At 44.7% G+C, this 17,385-nt stretch overlaps 1 protein-coding gene across 3 annotated transcripts; it reads right to left on the bottom strand.

Annotated features, from left to right (window-relative positions):
- Positions 1 to 235: 235 nt before the first annotated feature.
- Positions 236 to 16,954, bottom strand: FOSL2 (FOS like 2, AP-1 transcription factor subunit). Of its 3 annotated transcripts, none has more exons than XM_038397012.2 (4): positions 15,963 to 16,954; positions 7,301 to 7,555; positions 3,101 to 3,208; positions 236 to 1,719 (listed from the first exon to the last, which is right to left on the bottom strand). In XM_038397012.2, the coding sequence occupies exons 1-4, from the start codon at positions 16,059 to 16,061 to the stop codon at positions 1,210 to 1,212; spliced, it is 972 nt and encodes a 323-aa protein (XP_038252940.1). In that variant the 5' UTR covers positions 16,062 to 16,954; the 3' UTR covers positions 236 to 1,209. The 3 variants fall into 3 exon arrangements, with proteins under 3 accessions (XP_038252940.1, XP_043367570.1, XP_038252941.1); XM_043511635.1 differs by lacking the exon at positions 15,963 to 16,954 and adding an exon at positions 15,834 to 15,922; XM_038397013.2 differs by lacking the exon at positions 15,963 to 16,954 and adding an exon at positions 15,358 to 15,803.
- Positions 16,955 to 17,385: the final 431 nt, after the last annotated feature.

The raw sequence follows: 17,385 nt of genomic DNA, 5'->3' as shown, positions 1-17,385 counted from the left end.
CCCCCAATCCAGCAAGTATCAAAATACAACAGGGGCTAGGAATCAAGACACAGTGACACAGACAAGGAAAGACAACAGAGATGCAAACTGCATTGCATGCATGACAAGAGAACATCCAGGCAACTTCACCCTTTTGTTCTTAGTAAATCTCTGTCTTAGATGCACTGGAATGGCACTTACTCGTCAGTGATATGTTTTGGAAAGATGGGCTGAGGAGGAGGGGTTTGCCCATGGAGTGGAATCAGCATCTGAGTCAGGCATACTGAGAGGAGGAGCAGGATGCATTGCACCCAAGATGGCAGGTAGCCAGGGTGAAGGAAACAAAGGATCCACCAGCAGATTTGACAAACACTAATTACAGGAGAAATGCTGCCAAAGACACCGGCTAGTGGAAATGTACTCTGGTATCCTATCAGCTACTGGGGCATCACTCTGGGTCCCATTACTAGGCATTTTGCTAACCTGGCCTTTGCAGCATGGGGACAGGGGGACAAAATATCCATATCTCATCCTCCAACTTCTCCAAACAAATCTTCCCCTCAGTTCATGGCATCCTTGCTACTGAGCTCATGGGCTATTCACTTACAAGCGCTACCCCTGTGACCAAGCATTTGTGACTCCTCCCAACGCTCCCCACAGCAAGAATTTCCCACAGCTCCTCCCGCCATCAGCAGCAGCAGCAGCAGCAGCAAACAAAGATCATAACAAGCCTTTAGAGTGGATATCGACTAGATGAAATGTCATGGTATCAGTGTGTGAGAGAGAGAGAGAGAGAGAGAGAGATCAACCAACCAGAATGAACTAAGCACAGAATGTATGTAATCAGATCAGTTCACAAAGGAAAGGGGTAACTAGTGATTTTCTGCAGCTCGCCTCCAGTCCTGGCCAAGCGTGTTTGCCAAGTCCATTAAAACACCCAAAAAGAGATTTCCATAGGCAGCTCCTCCAGAGAGGAGATTCCCCTCTCCAGATGTACTGAGCGTGTCATTTCCACCATCACCATCTCTGCTTCCATGGAGTTTACATTTGTTCTTGTTCTTCCTGCTCAAGGAGGCTCCTGGAGCCACATTTCCCCTTTTCTTGTTCTTACTGCCCTTGTGCTTGAACGCCCTTGTGCCAGTCTTTAATCTTGTGGAGGAGGTTCCCCCCACCCCCACAGTCCTGGGTGGGAATGTAATACACTGGCAAATGAGGGACACGGGGTGGGGGTTACAAGGCCAACAGGGTTGGAGAGTTCAAGGAATCTGAGGACTGGTCACCGCTGCTGCTACTTCTCCGGTGAGCTTTGGAGCATGACTCCGAAGGGGAAAGAGGAGACTCCTGATCCAGCACACTGGGGTACGTGAAGACCAGGTTGGAGGTGCCAGGAGTGATGGCAGGTGTCGAGGTCACCACAATGGGAGTGTTGAGTGGCTCCTCCCCATAAAACCCCCCTGCAATGCTGATAGGCTTAATGACAGACCTCTGAGCTTTGTCGAGGCCCAAAGAGGAGGATGGGATCTCTTCTTCCACCGGCTCCTGCTTCACCACCACTTCTCCACTCACTCCAGTCCGGACTGTCTGGAGGCTGTGAGATGGTGGGGTGCGACGCTCCTCAGGGCTGATTTTGCACACAGGGCCATGAGCCACCAGCATGAACTCCAGCTTATCCTTCTCTTTCTGGAGTTCAGCAATCTCCTTCTGCAGCACTGATTTCTCTTCCTCCAGCTCCTCCGTTTCCTGCAGACCGAGGAGAAATTAATAAATATGACAGCCTAGGGGAGAGAGCGCGGTGGGCAAAGTCAGAGCCTTATCAGAATGTGCTAAGCACAGAGAGAAGCTGAGCAGATATGCTGCATACCCCTCTCAGAGACCATCTACGAGCAGTAAGAAACACGGCAAACCTTTGGGATCTACCACTTAGGCAGTACCAAACACACTCTTTCAGAGCCAGTCAAACAAAAAATGTCCCCCTGGGACCTCAGAGGGGTGCTTCACTGCAGAAAGGACCAGCAATGAATGGGTATTAGGGGAAATCACAAACAATGATGCATGGCGTCCAGGGTGCAGCAGTACAAGTTATGAATGACAGAAACATGCCTGCCTCTATTCCATTCTCAGAGTGGCCCTTCCTCCACCACTGCTGTAGTGTCTGGGGCCAATCTGCCATTGCATGTTAAGGAAAACTTACAGCCACTTCACCTGGCACATTTCAAACGCTCAAAACTGCCTTGGGCATTCAGGCTAATCTAAAGGGGTTCCACTGGACTGAGTTTCCATTCCTGGGTCCATGCTCATCCCCAGCCAGCTGTCTCCTTTAGGTGCTATGCCAGCTAGGCACCAATAACCCTGTGAAGTGAAGAGACCCTCATGGAAATTCCAGCTGGCTCCTAATCACTGCAGTAGGCAACTAGGTTCTGGGACAGAACAAGTGATGTATTGGTCCGCATATGAAAACCAAAGTATCTTAGGCACCTGTATGGCCACCTTTATTATTGTATCTGAGCACCTTGCCATCTTTAATGTTTTTATCCTCATAACACCCCTCTGAGGCAGGGTAGAGCTGTTATCCCATTTTACACCACTGGACCATCCTACCTTTCCAGGGGACCTGTAGAAAGATCCTTCTAAGTATACAGGGAGTTGTACTAGGGGAAATGTGATCGGTTTAACCTATTCAATTACTTCAGCGTGAATTAACATTATATAAAGGGAAAATCTATACTGACAATCAAGCACTGAAAAGAGGTGGGGTTTGGAGGGTGTGACAGTGAAACAACTATATATGCTTATAACTTGGGCAAACAACAAGAGAGTTGTGTGGGGAAGGGCACATGGGTGCAAGTGTAATACTCCCCACATACGTTGTTAGGAGGCTTTGAACCCAGGATATTGAGCATCAGAGCACATAACTACCACATGAGCTAAAGGAGTGACTTCACTAGCTGATAGCAGTAGGAAGCAGTGATTTCTGAGCCTGACTTGAACCAGCCACTGAAAGGGCATGTGCTACATATTTTGCAGTATATTTGTGTCACCCACCAGCAGGAGGAGAGGCGTGGTTTAGAGTGACCCAAGGAGTATATAACCAGAAGGGGAGAGATGCGTGCAGAGTACATACCGCCTGGAGTTTCTCTGTTAGCTCTCGACGCCTGTTACGGCACTTAGCAGCTGCCAGCTTGTTCCTCTCTCTTCGGATCCTTCGCTTCTCCTCTTCCTCAGGTGACAGCTGTAGGCACATACCAAAAAAACTCAAAACCAAACCACAAGATCTGAGCAAATCCTTCCTTGCACTTTGTGAACAACAGTTCACCACAGAGCAAAAAGGGCCTGATTCTGTAAGGTGCTGCGCACTCTCAACTCCCACGAAGGTTGCTAGAAGATGAAGGTGCTCAGCATCTCTCCTAGGATTGGCTCCATAATGAAGAGGGTTGAAGTAGAGAGGGGCGCGACACGACTGTGCAAGAGGACAGTGAATCTGCAGCCAAGGCCAAGCAGACAATGGGTGGCACATAAAGCAAAACCAGAGCAAAATGTCATAAGCGCCTCTTTCTTGAAACAAAATATCTGCTTCTTTCCACACAAGCACAGTCATTAACCTGAAGGTCAGGGACCAGATCCTCAGTGGGTGCAAATCAAAGTAGCATTACTGAAGTTGATAGAGCTATGCTAATTTACACCAGCTGAGGATCTGGCCCCAGATTTCCTAGCCAAGATAACACACTGTACTTCCTGTATCCGCAGGCAACTATCCAGCAACATAAAAAGACCCACAGGGCAGATTATGTTCTCTCAGAAGCCCATAGAGTGACACTGTTGTAAATCCAGAGTACTCAAGGGCAGCAGATGACCAGCCGTGTCCAGTCACGTCAGGCTCAAAAATTTAGGTTTTGGAACAACGTTTGCAAAATCTCACAGTAACAGAAATGCTTCCATTGCTATAGATACCAGGCCAGCTCCTCAGCTGATGTAAACCAGCACACTGAATGAAACTCATGCGGCTACCTAGACTTACAACAACTAATGATCCGGCCCACTGTTTTTAAATTCCAATGCAAACTAGATTTTTGTTTGGATTTTATCATTCCCATGCAGGGTTCACAACTAGAACATGAGAAGCAAAGAGTGACACTGGGCCAGATCTTCAGCTGGTGTGTATTGACAGCTCCACTGACTTCAGACTTGCTCTGCAACTTTAAACCAGTAAGGATTAGCCCAACTGATTAGAAACAAAACTGAAACAGACTAATGTGGTGTTAAGATCCAAGTTGATCTAATGCAAAAAAATAAACTGCCAACAAAGAGGAAGCATTTTGTTCAATTAAAAAGAAAAAGAAAGCTTTCAATTTTAATACCTTAGGGCTGTGAACAAACTAGTCATCGCTTTCAGTATCTGTTCTTGTTTATGGTTTTTTTTACTCTGCCTAACTTCATTCTGGGGTTTTATTTATTTATATATTTTGTTGCAATCATTCCCGTTTCAGTACATTCATTTTAATCTGCGTGTTTGTCCCCTGCCCTGATCCCATTGTGCTTTTGCTCTTTTATTAACTTTATACATTTCTGTGATTGCCCATACATGAATTTTTATTATGTATAAAATGTGCATGAACGTGTGTGCATACATTATATACAGTTTATATGGCCCCTGCTCAGCAGAGCCCTAAAGCACATGCTTAAATTGTTAGCTGACTTGGGGCCTATGGATGGGATTCTCAAAAGCACCAATGGGATTTAGCAGCACAAGTCCCACTAAAACAGGTTTCAGACCAAAATTTTCTTCCCAGTAATTTCAGTTCTATTTAATGATCTGACTCAGGTTGCCACTTTAACAAGTCCATGAACAACCACGACTGGTGACAACTCAGGCCCTAATCTGGCACATAATATTTGCATATGTGTAACATTAACTGGGGCCTAAAAATAGGAACAGTCCTTGGTGTTTTTAAAGGAGTCCAGTTCTTCATTGTTCATACCCCTTTCGTATTAATTCTCCGTGAATAGGCTAGTAGATGGGTTTGCCAGCAGAAACAGTTACCAAACCACCTATTTTCGGCAAATATTATAGAATAGTCTCAGAAAATGAATTCTGAATTTGATTCATGAGCCCCCACAGCAGAAATCTGATCCTAGGAGTCCCATTCAGCTCATCAGGTACTGAACACAGCATACGTCTAATCAGCACAGCTTGAATCGGAAGGACCCACAATGAATCGCTCACAAACAAGCCACAGGCCAGGAATTACTGGCCGGCATTCTTCAGGAAATAAAGTCAAACAACAATCAAATTGGAGGATATTGGGATCTCTTCACGGCCAATTTGTGAACGCAGAGGCAACGTTTGTCATACAAATTATTTGTTGCTAATTATTCCTCTGGTTCCAGTGCCAGCTTTCCTCCACTTTAGACAACAGAGCATTGGACCCAGTGAAAGCGAGGAGAATCCATCCTTGTGCAGGGGGCCAGCACAAGACCTATGCACCGCTTTACTCTTAACGGAGGATTGGGCTCCTCTTGAGCAAACACATACTTATAAAAATAGGGCTTAAAAATGGAACTGTGTTAGCCCTCTGCACAGAGGGGATTTTCATTCACTATGAGCAATATTAACCCCTTGTCTGCCTTTGAGATCTCAAAAAACCAGACAGGCTACAATAGTCAGACTGAAAATCAAAATGGATGATGTGGAAGTAAAAGCAAGGCTTAGTGTTTTATTAAAACCAGACCTTGTGCAATACCCATCTAATCTGCTGGCCAGGTACAGTGTCCCATTGCATTTCTCTGCAAAGGCCTGCACAACTGCGGCTTCAGAGTCACACAGGGTGATCCAGATTATTTCTAGTTTCTTTAGAAGTGAATTTTGCACTAATGGAAGGCACTGGTTTGACCGCCCTGGCAGCTAGAGTCCACTATTAACTCACATAACAGGTAAAGTGTGGACAGTGGAAGTCCAAGCTTGCCCACACCAGCCATACTAATGTCCCTCTGAGCAGCAAAGCCCTGGGCAAAATGAGCTCAGTTTACAAGATCATTCAGTCCTTGCTCAAACTGCCACCAAGGGATTGGATATTGTTGGGTTTGCGAAGTGGACTCCTACCCACTAGGAAATAGACTTAGATCTCCAGCCACCCACTACACAGGCAGCTCTTTTTAATAAGCATATGTTTGTGCAGTAAAAGCCTCCCACATCCCAGTTCTGGTTACTTTCATGCTCATGCCAGGAATCAGAATGGGACCAGCTAGCCGGGGAGCACACTGGAAAAGGGAGGAATTGGCCCAGAGGAGAAGGGATGGCGTGGCACTCCAGCAGGGTCAGCCCTCCCTCCTCCAATCCCCGGGTATTTTCTTAAGCAGATTGTATAAAACTCAGTTGTTCCGAGGTTTTCTTCTGTTTGAGGCCCCAGCCAAATAAACTCAAACTGAAACCCAGTCTAGACTACAGAGTTTCACCTGGTTTTGATGTGAAGCCACAGATCGGCCCAGACTTGAGGGAGCTTGGCTGAATTACAACTTGTAATGATCTCACATCAATAAAATTGCCTCCTTTCGTGTGATATTCTGAAGGACCTGAAAGGCCTTTATAAAGTAAGGGCCAGCCCTGGATGGCAGGGTGGAAAGGAGTGTGATCAGAGTGTTCTGTGCTCTGGAAATCTGGAGCTGACTGAACAGTCCTTAAGAGTCACTGTAACCACAGGGTTGCTCTAACTGGCACTCCTAGGACGGAGGGAATGGAAACATGACTGAAAGCCACCTCTCTCTCACACACACACACACACTCACTCACACACTCACTCACTCACACACGATGCTAAGCAGCATTCAGGCATACCTGAGGATCTGGCCCTAGGAATTAATTCACCTATCACCAAAATGCAGCCACCCCTGAAAGGGAAACCTGGCAGCTATTTAACAAAGCACCATAACACCACATATCAAATTGAGGACAGGGAGTGAAGAATATGTTACTCATTGAAAAATGCAAGGAGGGAGGAATTTTAGGGAGACAAAATAATTAGCCAAATAGAATTAAGTCAGCCTTAGAGGGATTAAAACCCTCTTACTGTTGCAAAAGTTGCCATGGATCCTTGTAAAGCCCCAAGTTGTCAGGGCCTTGGTTTTTAGGCGTCATCCAAAAGAAAGCCCTTCCAGCAACACAATACCAAGCTGGGGTGGGCATCAGTCAGTTTCAGACCTACTGAATCACCAGCCCTATTACTTGCAGCACCTAAGGTTGTCTTGCAGTTGCCCATCCAAACACCCGCTATACCCAAAACTGCTTAGCTTGCAAGTTAGGATGAGGCGTTCTATCCACCATGGTTACCTGCTCATCTCTTCTCCTCCTGCCCACTGTGGTCCCAATAGTTTTAATGACACCAGGTCTCTGAAGGGCTGTATGTCCACCAACTGAAGACAAGTTGGGCAGAGGATGGCTGTAGGGATGTGAGCGAGAGTAGGGACTCGACATGGAGGTGATCACTGTGGGCTGGACCATCCACTGCAGGTCTTGGCTGGTTGTTATGGCATTAATGGTGGGGATAAAAGCACTGCCTGATCCTGGCATATCTATCCGGAATTTCTAGAAGGAGACAAAAAAAGGGAGAGAGCAATCAATACATGCGCGCTATTGATGTCTAAGCAGAAACAAGAGGAGAAGGAGATTCACTGGGAGAATCTAAGTAGGTACCAGAACCAGGACATAAACACCTGAAGCAGACCGACTCAGTGACCCATCGATATACAGATGGCATGGAAAGCTACGCCCTTCCACAAGCAGACAGCCTGGTATGGCAACCAGCAGAACAGGCTTCAGCATCTGGCACTTGCCCCACACATGCCATTTAGTTTCCATGCAGAATAGCCTGTGTTTGCACTTGTTCCGGAGGAGTGGATGGGACGGAGAGCACCTGCATAGACAGCACATGCCCTGTGCACCTTCTGGTACTTGAACAAAAACTAAAAGCCTCACAGTGGAAGCCTATCATGTTGAAGGATCTATGTTGTTCTGATGTGTGAAGTGAAGGGCCTTTTCGCTTGTCACAATGATTATTTGTACCTCTTGATGCCATTCCGCTCTGGTGCAGTTTGGTTTTACTTCACTCCTGAATGAGACTCACTGCCAAGCAACTCTTCTTCCCCGCCCCCAATCCCAAAGCAAATCCTTCCCTCTCCCCTCCAATCCCACTCCTGCCAAACGTTTCCTCTCTTTCCCATAATACACTTGCCCTCTCTGCAAACAGTGCAAAGCATGTTATATAGAACATTCACCCCACACAGCAAATCATGGCCAAGTCTAAAAGGGGAATTGAGGAGTTTCTAGAAAAATACTTCATCAATCCAGAAAAAAGGAAGAGAAATTTCAGCCATAAACACCAACACATAGTTCACTGGAACCTTTTTACGGGATCTGTTCTGCCCATATAACTCGGGAGCTTTGGCCAAAGGATATGGCTCTATGAATGAAAGGTTTGTATAGACAATTGCAGTGATAACAGAGAGACACACAACACAACAATTCAGGGCTTCATTATGTGGAACCATGCTCACCACAAACAGGTTCTAGGGTATAATGTGAAACGCCCAGCTCTGGGACGGTTATGTGCATGTTTACCTATTTTAAATCCAGCCTATAAAATGTGTTTCAGGATTCAGACTGGACAAGTTCCTTGCAGCTCTTGGCATTGTCTAAACAAAACAAGGCAGCAATAAAACCAAGACAGTAGGTAATGATCTCCTCCATAAAACTTGTACACCTGGTTTCAGTCAGACTTAAGTAAATCCACCCGGATAATATGCTGGCACTAAACAACTAGGAAAACAATGATGTGTCCAGGAGGGGAAAGCATGAGAGAAAGAATGCTTTTGTCTAGGAAGAGATCCTTTCAGGAGACGCTCAAAGGGTAGATTAGGTTTTAAAGACATGTCTTGCACCACCAACATTCTGAACTTTAAATACAGAAGTGACAATAGACTTCTAGGACCAGAGGTGAGAACTATCAGCCAACAACAGTTTGTGGCCCTTGAAATTATCCTGTGCAAATGCACATCCTTACGTCAATTAAATGACATCACAGGAGCCAGAAAACTGGAGGAATGGGAAATCACCACCACCCCGATTCAAGAGAGTACTTAAGCATTAAGGATGATCTTGAAGTTAAGCATGTGCTTAAGTGTTTTCCTAAATCAAGGTCTATAAAAATAATTTTCCAGATTTTATAGGACCAGAACTTTAGCCATTGGACTCCGTGTGTGTAACACTGGCCCAAATTCCTGATGACTTGAAATTCCTGATGCAACCAGAATTGAGCCCAAAAGAGCCACCTGAAACACAGAAAAATTCCAATTTAAAGCATCAGACAGCCCCAAACTAAGGGGGAAAGTTAGGAGAAGAAATGAGTGAATCAGTTAAGGGAGGGAATGCAAGAATGAACTTGTCCCCTGATATCAAACCTTCAGCAAAAGCCCCACCAGAACCTTAGGTCCTTCTATACTGCCTCTTCATCACTCCTATAAAGGAGTTTGCTGAAAATAGTTACATGTCCCACTCTTCTCTCTCCCTGTTCTCCAACAAGGTAAGCTATGCTTGTAGTACCGGACAGGATGTCTTCATGTCTTCACATTATATAGTGTAACTAGTGCTAGGATGAGATAGAGGAAAAATTACATTAAGGTCATAAAGAGGGAGCATGAGCTAGTGTAGCAGTTAAAGAACAGCTGTGAGAGTCAGGAGATCTGGGTTCCACTTCAAACTCTGCTACTGATTTCCTGTGTGATCTTTGCCTTTCTGTGCTACCGTTCCCCCTCTCTTTAAAGAGGGGAATAATTATTCTTACCGTCTTCACCTGCGTGTTGTGATGCCAAATTAACCATTGCAAAATGTGTTGACAGCCCTGTATTGAAAGTTCTATAGATATGCAAAATCATCATTCAGGAGAGTTTATTGCAAACCTAAGGGTAATGACTCTTGCAATGACATACATCCTGACCTTCAACTCCTCGTAACCAGGAAGGAGTTCACATCTGACAGGTCATAAAAATTATAATAATCACCAAATTATCTGGATGAAGAGTAAGATACTAACTTCTCCCAATCCATTAAGAGATGAAGATCAGGCCCCATGTCAATGTCACTGCCCTTAGATTCGCAATCAGGTCTCCCATTTGATCTAGAACCCTGCTATCACATGGAATGAGTTCTTCTCAACACACCTATTCCTGCTAACAGTGGCAAACGCAACCAGCTTAGGGGGCCAGTAACAAGATAAAGGCATCTATACAGGGTTAAGGCAGGGTTCTGTCTTGTAGATGGAGCTTTAACTGCATCGCTGGATTGTGCTAAAGCCTTGGACCATCCATCTGTAAACCCAGGATATTTGCCTTTGTGCCCAGACAAAATTGTCTACAACAGGCTTAGAGGCAGAAGGAAACACCTCTATTTTCTGCCGGGACTCGTGTCCTCCTTTACTCTAGCCTCCTTCCTAATCCCTTAAAATGGTTTCAGAAAATTTCTGCTGAGACAGGCAACTCTGAAAGGTGTCAGTAAAAATCCTCCGTTATTATTCTCCTTTTGCCATCTAACTAATTACAGGATGTGTCACTTATCACGAGACTGTGTTAAAAGACGCTCCACTCTGACTCATGTTAGGTCTCTAAACCGAACGCACAATTACCTACTACATGTAACCGTGGTCATTTCCACATTCTGCTTGGTGCTCAAGGGGCCATGATCCTGATGGCGGCAACTCTCTCCTTCCCATCTTGATCAACTCACCTGCTTTACAAATCAGACACTGCACTGCCATTCACTTTCCCGTACAAAAATGCTAGTAGGCCCCAAGCCCTTTGCACTGGAACGCCACAGTGGTTACCTATGAGGCTCCCAATTTGCTTCCAGGTCTAATCCACTGTGATACCATAGTTTTCAGTGGCAGGTTCTGACCCGCTCCACCTCCTTTTGAAGTTCAATGGGTGCCAATTTGTTCCCCTCACCTAGCAGGCCTGCATAATCTTGCCCTCACCTGTATCTAAACTCATTCCCAGTAGTCCTTTTACTGCTCTTCCCAGACCTAACTATTTCTCCTTTCCCCACAATCAGCTTTATACCTTCCATCATGCTGGCCCTTATTCCTGGAACACTCTCCCGACCCTCATCCACCAAGTCCCCCTTCCCTTAGCCCCCCTTTCTCCAAATCCCACTTTATAACCTCCTGCATTCATCTCCTCAGCAGTAATCCCCACACCCACCCTCTCCTGATTGGTTGTTTTATGTTTTATTTAGATTGCAAGATTGGTGTCTATGTTTCTGAAGTGCCATGGAGATTCATGGCACTATATACAATGTTTAGCAATAGTAAAATGGTAATGCTGCACACTTTAGATCTCCACACCCCGCTCTGGAACGTACAACCACTGCAATACTGCAGAGTCAGCGCCCTAGCACGGCCCCAAGCAACATGCAGATCAAGATAGCATCACATTCCCTGGTAAAAGACAAACGCGCCTCTAGCTTTCCCATTGCTTCCAAAAGGGCTGAGGTCTATTCCCATTATAATCTAAAACATGGGACTGGGTAATGGCCTCCCATGCTCCATCTCCCAGGGACGTTCCAAAGATAATGAATTAAATCTTGCCACAAAATGCAAAGGGATGGGCTAGATCAGTGGGTCACAAAGACCTGTATATATACCAGCAACTGCATAATATTTCAGGCTGATGGGACTGCACTTTTCCTTCCTCATCTTCATGGGGAGCTTCCGTGCTGCTCCAAGTGTGTCACTGCTGCCCATGAACCCAAGAAAGGTTGATCCCCTCCAACCCAAATGATCCTATAACAAATTAACGGCTCAATATTGCAAGCTTTTCTCATGCAAGTAGTTTCCTTGCAGGTCAGGCACTGCAGTGGGATAATATGTAGGAGGAAATCTTCCAGTCTGAAAGAGCAAATATATTATCCTCATTAAATTCTACGTTCACCACAAGGCAAGTTTGTTATTAGGTATAGAATATTTTACGTAACATTAAAAAACATCACAGCGCTGCACTGTAAGGATAGAACAGTTAAAAGGCATCAAAGTTTTGGCTCAGAAAGACGATTTCCACTGAAACATGACTGATGCAGCCTTTCTTGCTTCTGAGGAAGAAAGATTCAAAAGAAAACTTTGCAAGTTGTGTATTTTATGTGGTAATAAAACTGCTGATTTCCATAGTACAGAATCAGTGGAACTGCCTATTCCTAAAACAGAGATGAGGCTTCTGTTTGATCCTAATCTACAAAATCTGCAAGGGGAAAGAAGACACAAGCATCTTGAGAAATGTCCCAGATTTTTAAAGAAAACACTTATGTCCTTATTAAGCCAATTTCCTGATCTAAGACCTAATAAGAGAGTAACCTTAAAAACTATATTCTGGCATCCATATCAAACACACACTCTTTTTCTCTCACCCTTTGAAAGAAAAACAAGGGGAAAAAAAATAAAACCAGCGCATTTCATTTAGACTTCATTAACTCACACATTCAACACAGCCAATCAATGTGTCACAGCCTCTGCAAAATTCACTTGATCTACTGTATGTATTGAATTTGAAAGATACAAAACAAAAACAAAAACCAAGAGCTCCAAGCTATCCAAGCATGTTCAATTTCTCATCCCCCTTCTCTCCTCCCTCCTTCTCACATTTACTGAAAATGAGTAAATAATCTGATTCCAAACTACAATCCCTGGAAGCATTCCTACTGGGATTATCCTACAGAGGGCACCAACGAGATATATTTGGAGCGAGCTGGTAAACTTTTGAGTCATTTCTGGTAAAAGTTCTTTGATGTGAGGAATGTCACAGGCTGGTACTGTTGGCAAAGTTTAATATAGGGTGATTTTTAAAAAATGATCCTATGACTTCTTGATGCGACTCCCACTCCAAGTTAATTTGCACAAATTATGCAAGAAATAATAATAATTGGGGGGAGGAGGGGAGATGAAGCAACCCTGGTGGGGGGAAAAAAAGGGAGAGAGAAAGAAGAGAGTGAGAGAGAAGGCCAGCTGATGTAAACAAGTTATGAAATAACATAGGTTTGTGTAACTGGCCCGATTGCGTAATGCTTTCCACAGAAACCATGGATTTAGTTTATGCAGGCACATAAGCCTTTCTGAAGTGTTTTCCTAAGAAAACTAAAAGGAAAAAGGCCCCTTTATAAAAAAAACAAACAAACAAACAAAAAAAAACGACCAGCCTTTAGGTTCATGTAGTCACGCAACTTCAACAGGAAATATCTTCCATTCTTCTAGTTCCAATATTATGGGAGATCAGAAGCTTACAACAAGAAAAAAGTTATCTCAAAAATGTAACTAGATCCCATGAGCTCTGTAAGAGCTTGCATTCTGAGGGTCAAGAGAACAGGAAAACCGAACAGTAAATACCAACAAGCCGCAATCAGCAAGCTGAGGAATGTCTGAATACCAGAAGAAAGCAAAAATATCACTCCCTAGGTACGTAGGAAGCCTGGCTAATACAAAAACACATTCCATCCTCAGAGACAGACACTATTAAAAAAGGGGGTGTGGGCGCGCTCTACTGAAATTCTTTAAACACCTTCCAAATCAAATAAAGTCTACTTAAAAAGATTCCATATATTTTAACTCCCTTGCAATAAAGGACCTTGAGACTGAGTATCACAGGACCTATTAGGGTAATAGCATATAGATGTCAAGGAAGTAATGCTGTTTTGGTTCAGCTCACAAAACAGCTTGTCTACTTGGGAGAAGATGGTGGGGGAGGGAGGAGCTTTTAACTAAAACAAGACAGGAGAGAGCGTCACAGATTTTTTTTATTGTTATTATTTTTTAATAAGTTACCTTGAGGATTCCTTGGCATGAAAAGCAACTATTATTGCTGAAAGGTACCAAATAACAAAGTAAGATTTCCATACTATTATTAATTGCAAAATCTATGTGAGTATTACACCAGGCTGTGAATTAGCCAACACTTGCTTTCTGCTTAGCCAATGATTATCCTCTCCCTATGGGTGGATGGATTTTTTTTTTAAAACCATTCTTTCTTCCTTTCAGCGCTTTTTACACTAAAAAATGGGAAAACTACTTCAGTGAGGTGAGTGAAAAGCCCCAAATAGAACTGTGACCCAAAGACCATGTAATGTTCTTTCCAAATTTTTATTTACAAATAATAGTAATAAAATAAAATAATAATAATAATAATAATAAGGGTCTGAGCTCTGGATTGTATTTACCTACCTATAGGAATTGGAGCTAGATACCTGGTTTGTGTTCAGTGATACAATCCCAGTTATCTGAGCAGAAAACAGAAACTTGTCTTTTCCAGGAAAGTTTGTGAAGCAGAGGAGCATTCCCACCTTTGTCTTAAAACTATTGGTCTACTTAGAAATTCATCTCTCATCTATAGGCTTTGGGAGCAATCTGAAAGCAGACTAATGAGATTAAGGTGTGAGATACTCTTATGTAAAGATCACAGACCCACCTCTGCACTTTTTATTCGGGCGAGCTGCCTAGGGGTGTCAGGATCAGACCCTATTTCCTGGTGTCCTGTCTCCCATCAAGATTCTGAAACGTCATTGATAATACGTGGCATTTTGAAATAAACCGTAGTAACTAGCACCATTCACTTGGGTTAAATGTTTAGTAGAATTCCTACAGAGCTGGCAGTATTTCAGATTACATTGCATTGCCTTCACTTTCCAAGGATAAATAAAAGTCAGGGATTCTGACTTCCAAGTCTTCAGTACCTGTTTGATGACATCTGCCATGTCTGTAGGTACGCTCAGCTAGCACATGGGATAAGTATAGAAAAGAACACTATTTTAGTGGAAAGCGGAGTAAGAGTTGATATTTTTAGCACTGTGAAACATTTCATACAAGTAGTAACGCAAATGCATTGCATACACTCAAAGATGCACATAAGGTGCAGAGCAGCAGTCATACAGTATATGCACAACATACTGCATGTATTTATATATAAACACATACACATTTCCATACACAGAGACAAATTGGTTGAAAGTCATTTTAATACGCTCTCTTTTTTTTTTTTTTTTGTAATTACTCCCACTAGGAAATCCACCAGGAATCTACACACACACACTCCAATCCCCAAACTGTAACGCATATACTTTCGTTTTATGCCAGTCTCCCTCTCTCCCTCACACACACACACGTTGCTTCTTTCAGCCCCAAATTAACTCCAGCAGAGGACAGCAGAACCCACGATGAGTGACTGACCCAGTAATGTCGCGGCGGCGGCAGCAACACCAGGGTGTGTGTTTTCAGCACAGACCCCGCTGCCCCCCTGACAGCAACTGGATCCTTGAGACGGCAATTTCAAGAGGAAAACATAAAGCAACACTTCACTCACACACTAAACACTTAGCTGCACTGGCGATTAAACGTTGCCTTTCTCTCCTGACCTGGCGTCCTGTAATCCGTAGATTAGATTCCTCATTATTTACATTCACACAAAACCGCCCAAACTCTTGCAAAGACAAAAGTTGTTTTCCCCCTCCTTTTAAGGCGTGGACTCGAAATGGATTTGGAGTGCCAAAGGATAGGCAACACCTATTATTTCCCTAATCTCCAACTAGGCAGAGGTTTGATAAAGGCGCTCAGAAAGTGGACTGGGTGTGGCAAGTGAATTTTACTATTTGGTTAAGCAGATTTTTTTTTGAAGTATCTTAGAGGAAAATGGCCCACAAAAGCACAATATAACAAGGATATTACAGACACAGATATGTTATACACAGCCACACTCCATTATTTAATCCTGTCTGAAGCGGAGACCTGGTCTCAAAGTAAAGCTCTTGGTGTGCAAAGTGGAAGACAGAATTGTGTTACCTACTGTCCTTGGGTTCCACAGCAGAGGGTGCTCAGATGATCAAAAATAAAGATGCACTGAAGGGGGGGGGAGGGAGAGAAGCTTTGATCATGTCAGTTGCATGGCAAGGTGCCTGTGACCGCCCCTACCTGTTGTGCTGTGCCGCTGGAGTAAGTCTCTGGGTGGCCTGGAGAGCCGCTGCTGCCCCTGGAGGAGGTATCAAAGTTCCCGGGATAGTCCTGGTACATGATCCGAGGTAGAAGCCGGAGAGAAACGCAATGTAGTTTCCTTCACACACACACGCTCTATTTCTCCGCCTCTCTCGCCTGATTTTTATTTTCAGCCTTCCAACTGCACTCCGTAAAGATTTGGGGGTTGGTTGGTTGTTTAAATAAAGAGTTAAAAATAAAGCCCTTTCCTCAACTTTTTCCTCCTCTCAAGACTGGGGGAAAATAATATTTCCCACCTCACAAAATAGAGGCCACTCTCTCTGATCCCAAAGGTCTTTGGTGCACCCCGGGGGAAAAAAAGTGGATTTAAAATTTGCCGCAAAAAAAGAGTGTAATTAGACGTCTCTCTTTGTTTTAAAGTCTCTTTCTGTCTTAAAATCTGTTACATTTGCTCTGAAGAAGAGAAAGGGGAGGGAAAAAAGACCTAACCACACACACTTAAAACGCGTGGTCTATTGCCCTTCTTCAGACTTCCTGTGAATATTTGCTCTGGTTTCAATGCTCCTCTGGCTCTGTAGTTTTCAGTCAAGAGGCTCTTCGCCTCCGATTTAATTAAGTCCTTTATAAAAGTGCCAGTTCCCTGCTCTAACTGAACTGGGTGACTCAGTCCAGGATTTTAGCCTCTTGATTTTTTTTTTTTTAACTCCCTTAATTACGGATCTGTACACTTGCTGCCTGCCCGCGTGAGTCTCTCTCTCTTCTCCCCCCGTGTCGCCGGCCCCCCTTTCTGTCTGTCTGCGAGTCTCTCTGCTATCTCGTTCTCTGAGCTCCTTTGCTCTCCCTGGATGAGTCAGTGCAATGGCATTAGTTCAACTCCACACTCTTATTAGCCAGCCCCTCCTCTGAGAGCTGTACCATGTGGAGTCACACACGTCAAACCCCGCTTTGCAAGGGGGAGCCTCCCACCTGGCGGGGGGAGGGGGAAATTCCCCCCGACCACTTAATGCGATTTGGCCAAACCCAGCCCGCCGCCTGCGAACCAATCTCAGAGCCCGGCAGGGCGGGACGGCACCATCCCCGGTGCGACGGGGGAGCAGCCCGGGGCGCCGCGCGTCTGGTTTGTTACGGGCAGAGGCCGCCCCTTCCCCCCCCCCTCACGGGCGGCCTTTAGTCTGTTCCATTGGCGCACGTTGCCAAAGATGATCATTTGCGTTATCCGACGCCGGCCCGGGTTTCCTTGGTTAGGATGACGCGGCCCGAGAGGGATTCCCTACTCGCTCGCAGCAGGTCGGCTCCGCTTAAAGGGGAACCGGATCAGAAAAGGGGAGAGAGAAGCGGAGATTCGAGTTCCTCCGGAACGCGCACCTGGCTGTGTGATACCGGGGAAGGCGGGGGCTGGACC

Source organism: Dermochelys coriacea, chromosome 3 (genome assembly GCF_009764565.3).
Source record: "Dermochelys coriacea isolate rDerCor1 chromosome 3, rDerCor1.pri.v4, whole genome shotgun sequence".
NCBI lineage: Eukaryota > Metazoa > Chordata > Testudines > Dermochelyidae > Dermochelys > Dermochelys coriacea.
This window is presented reverse-complemented; position numbering and strand designations above follow the sequence as displayed.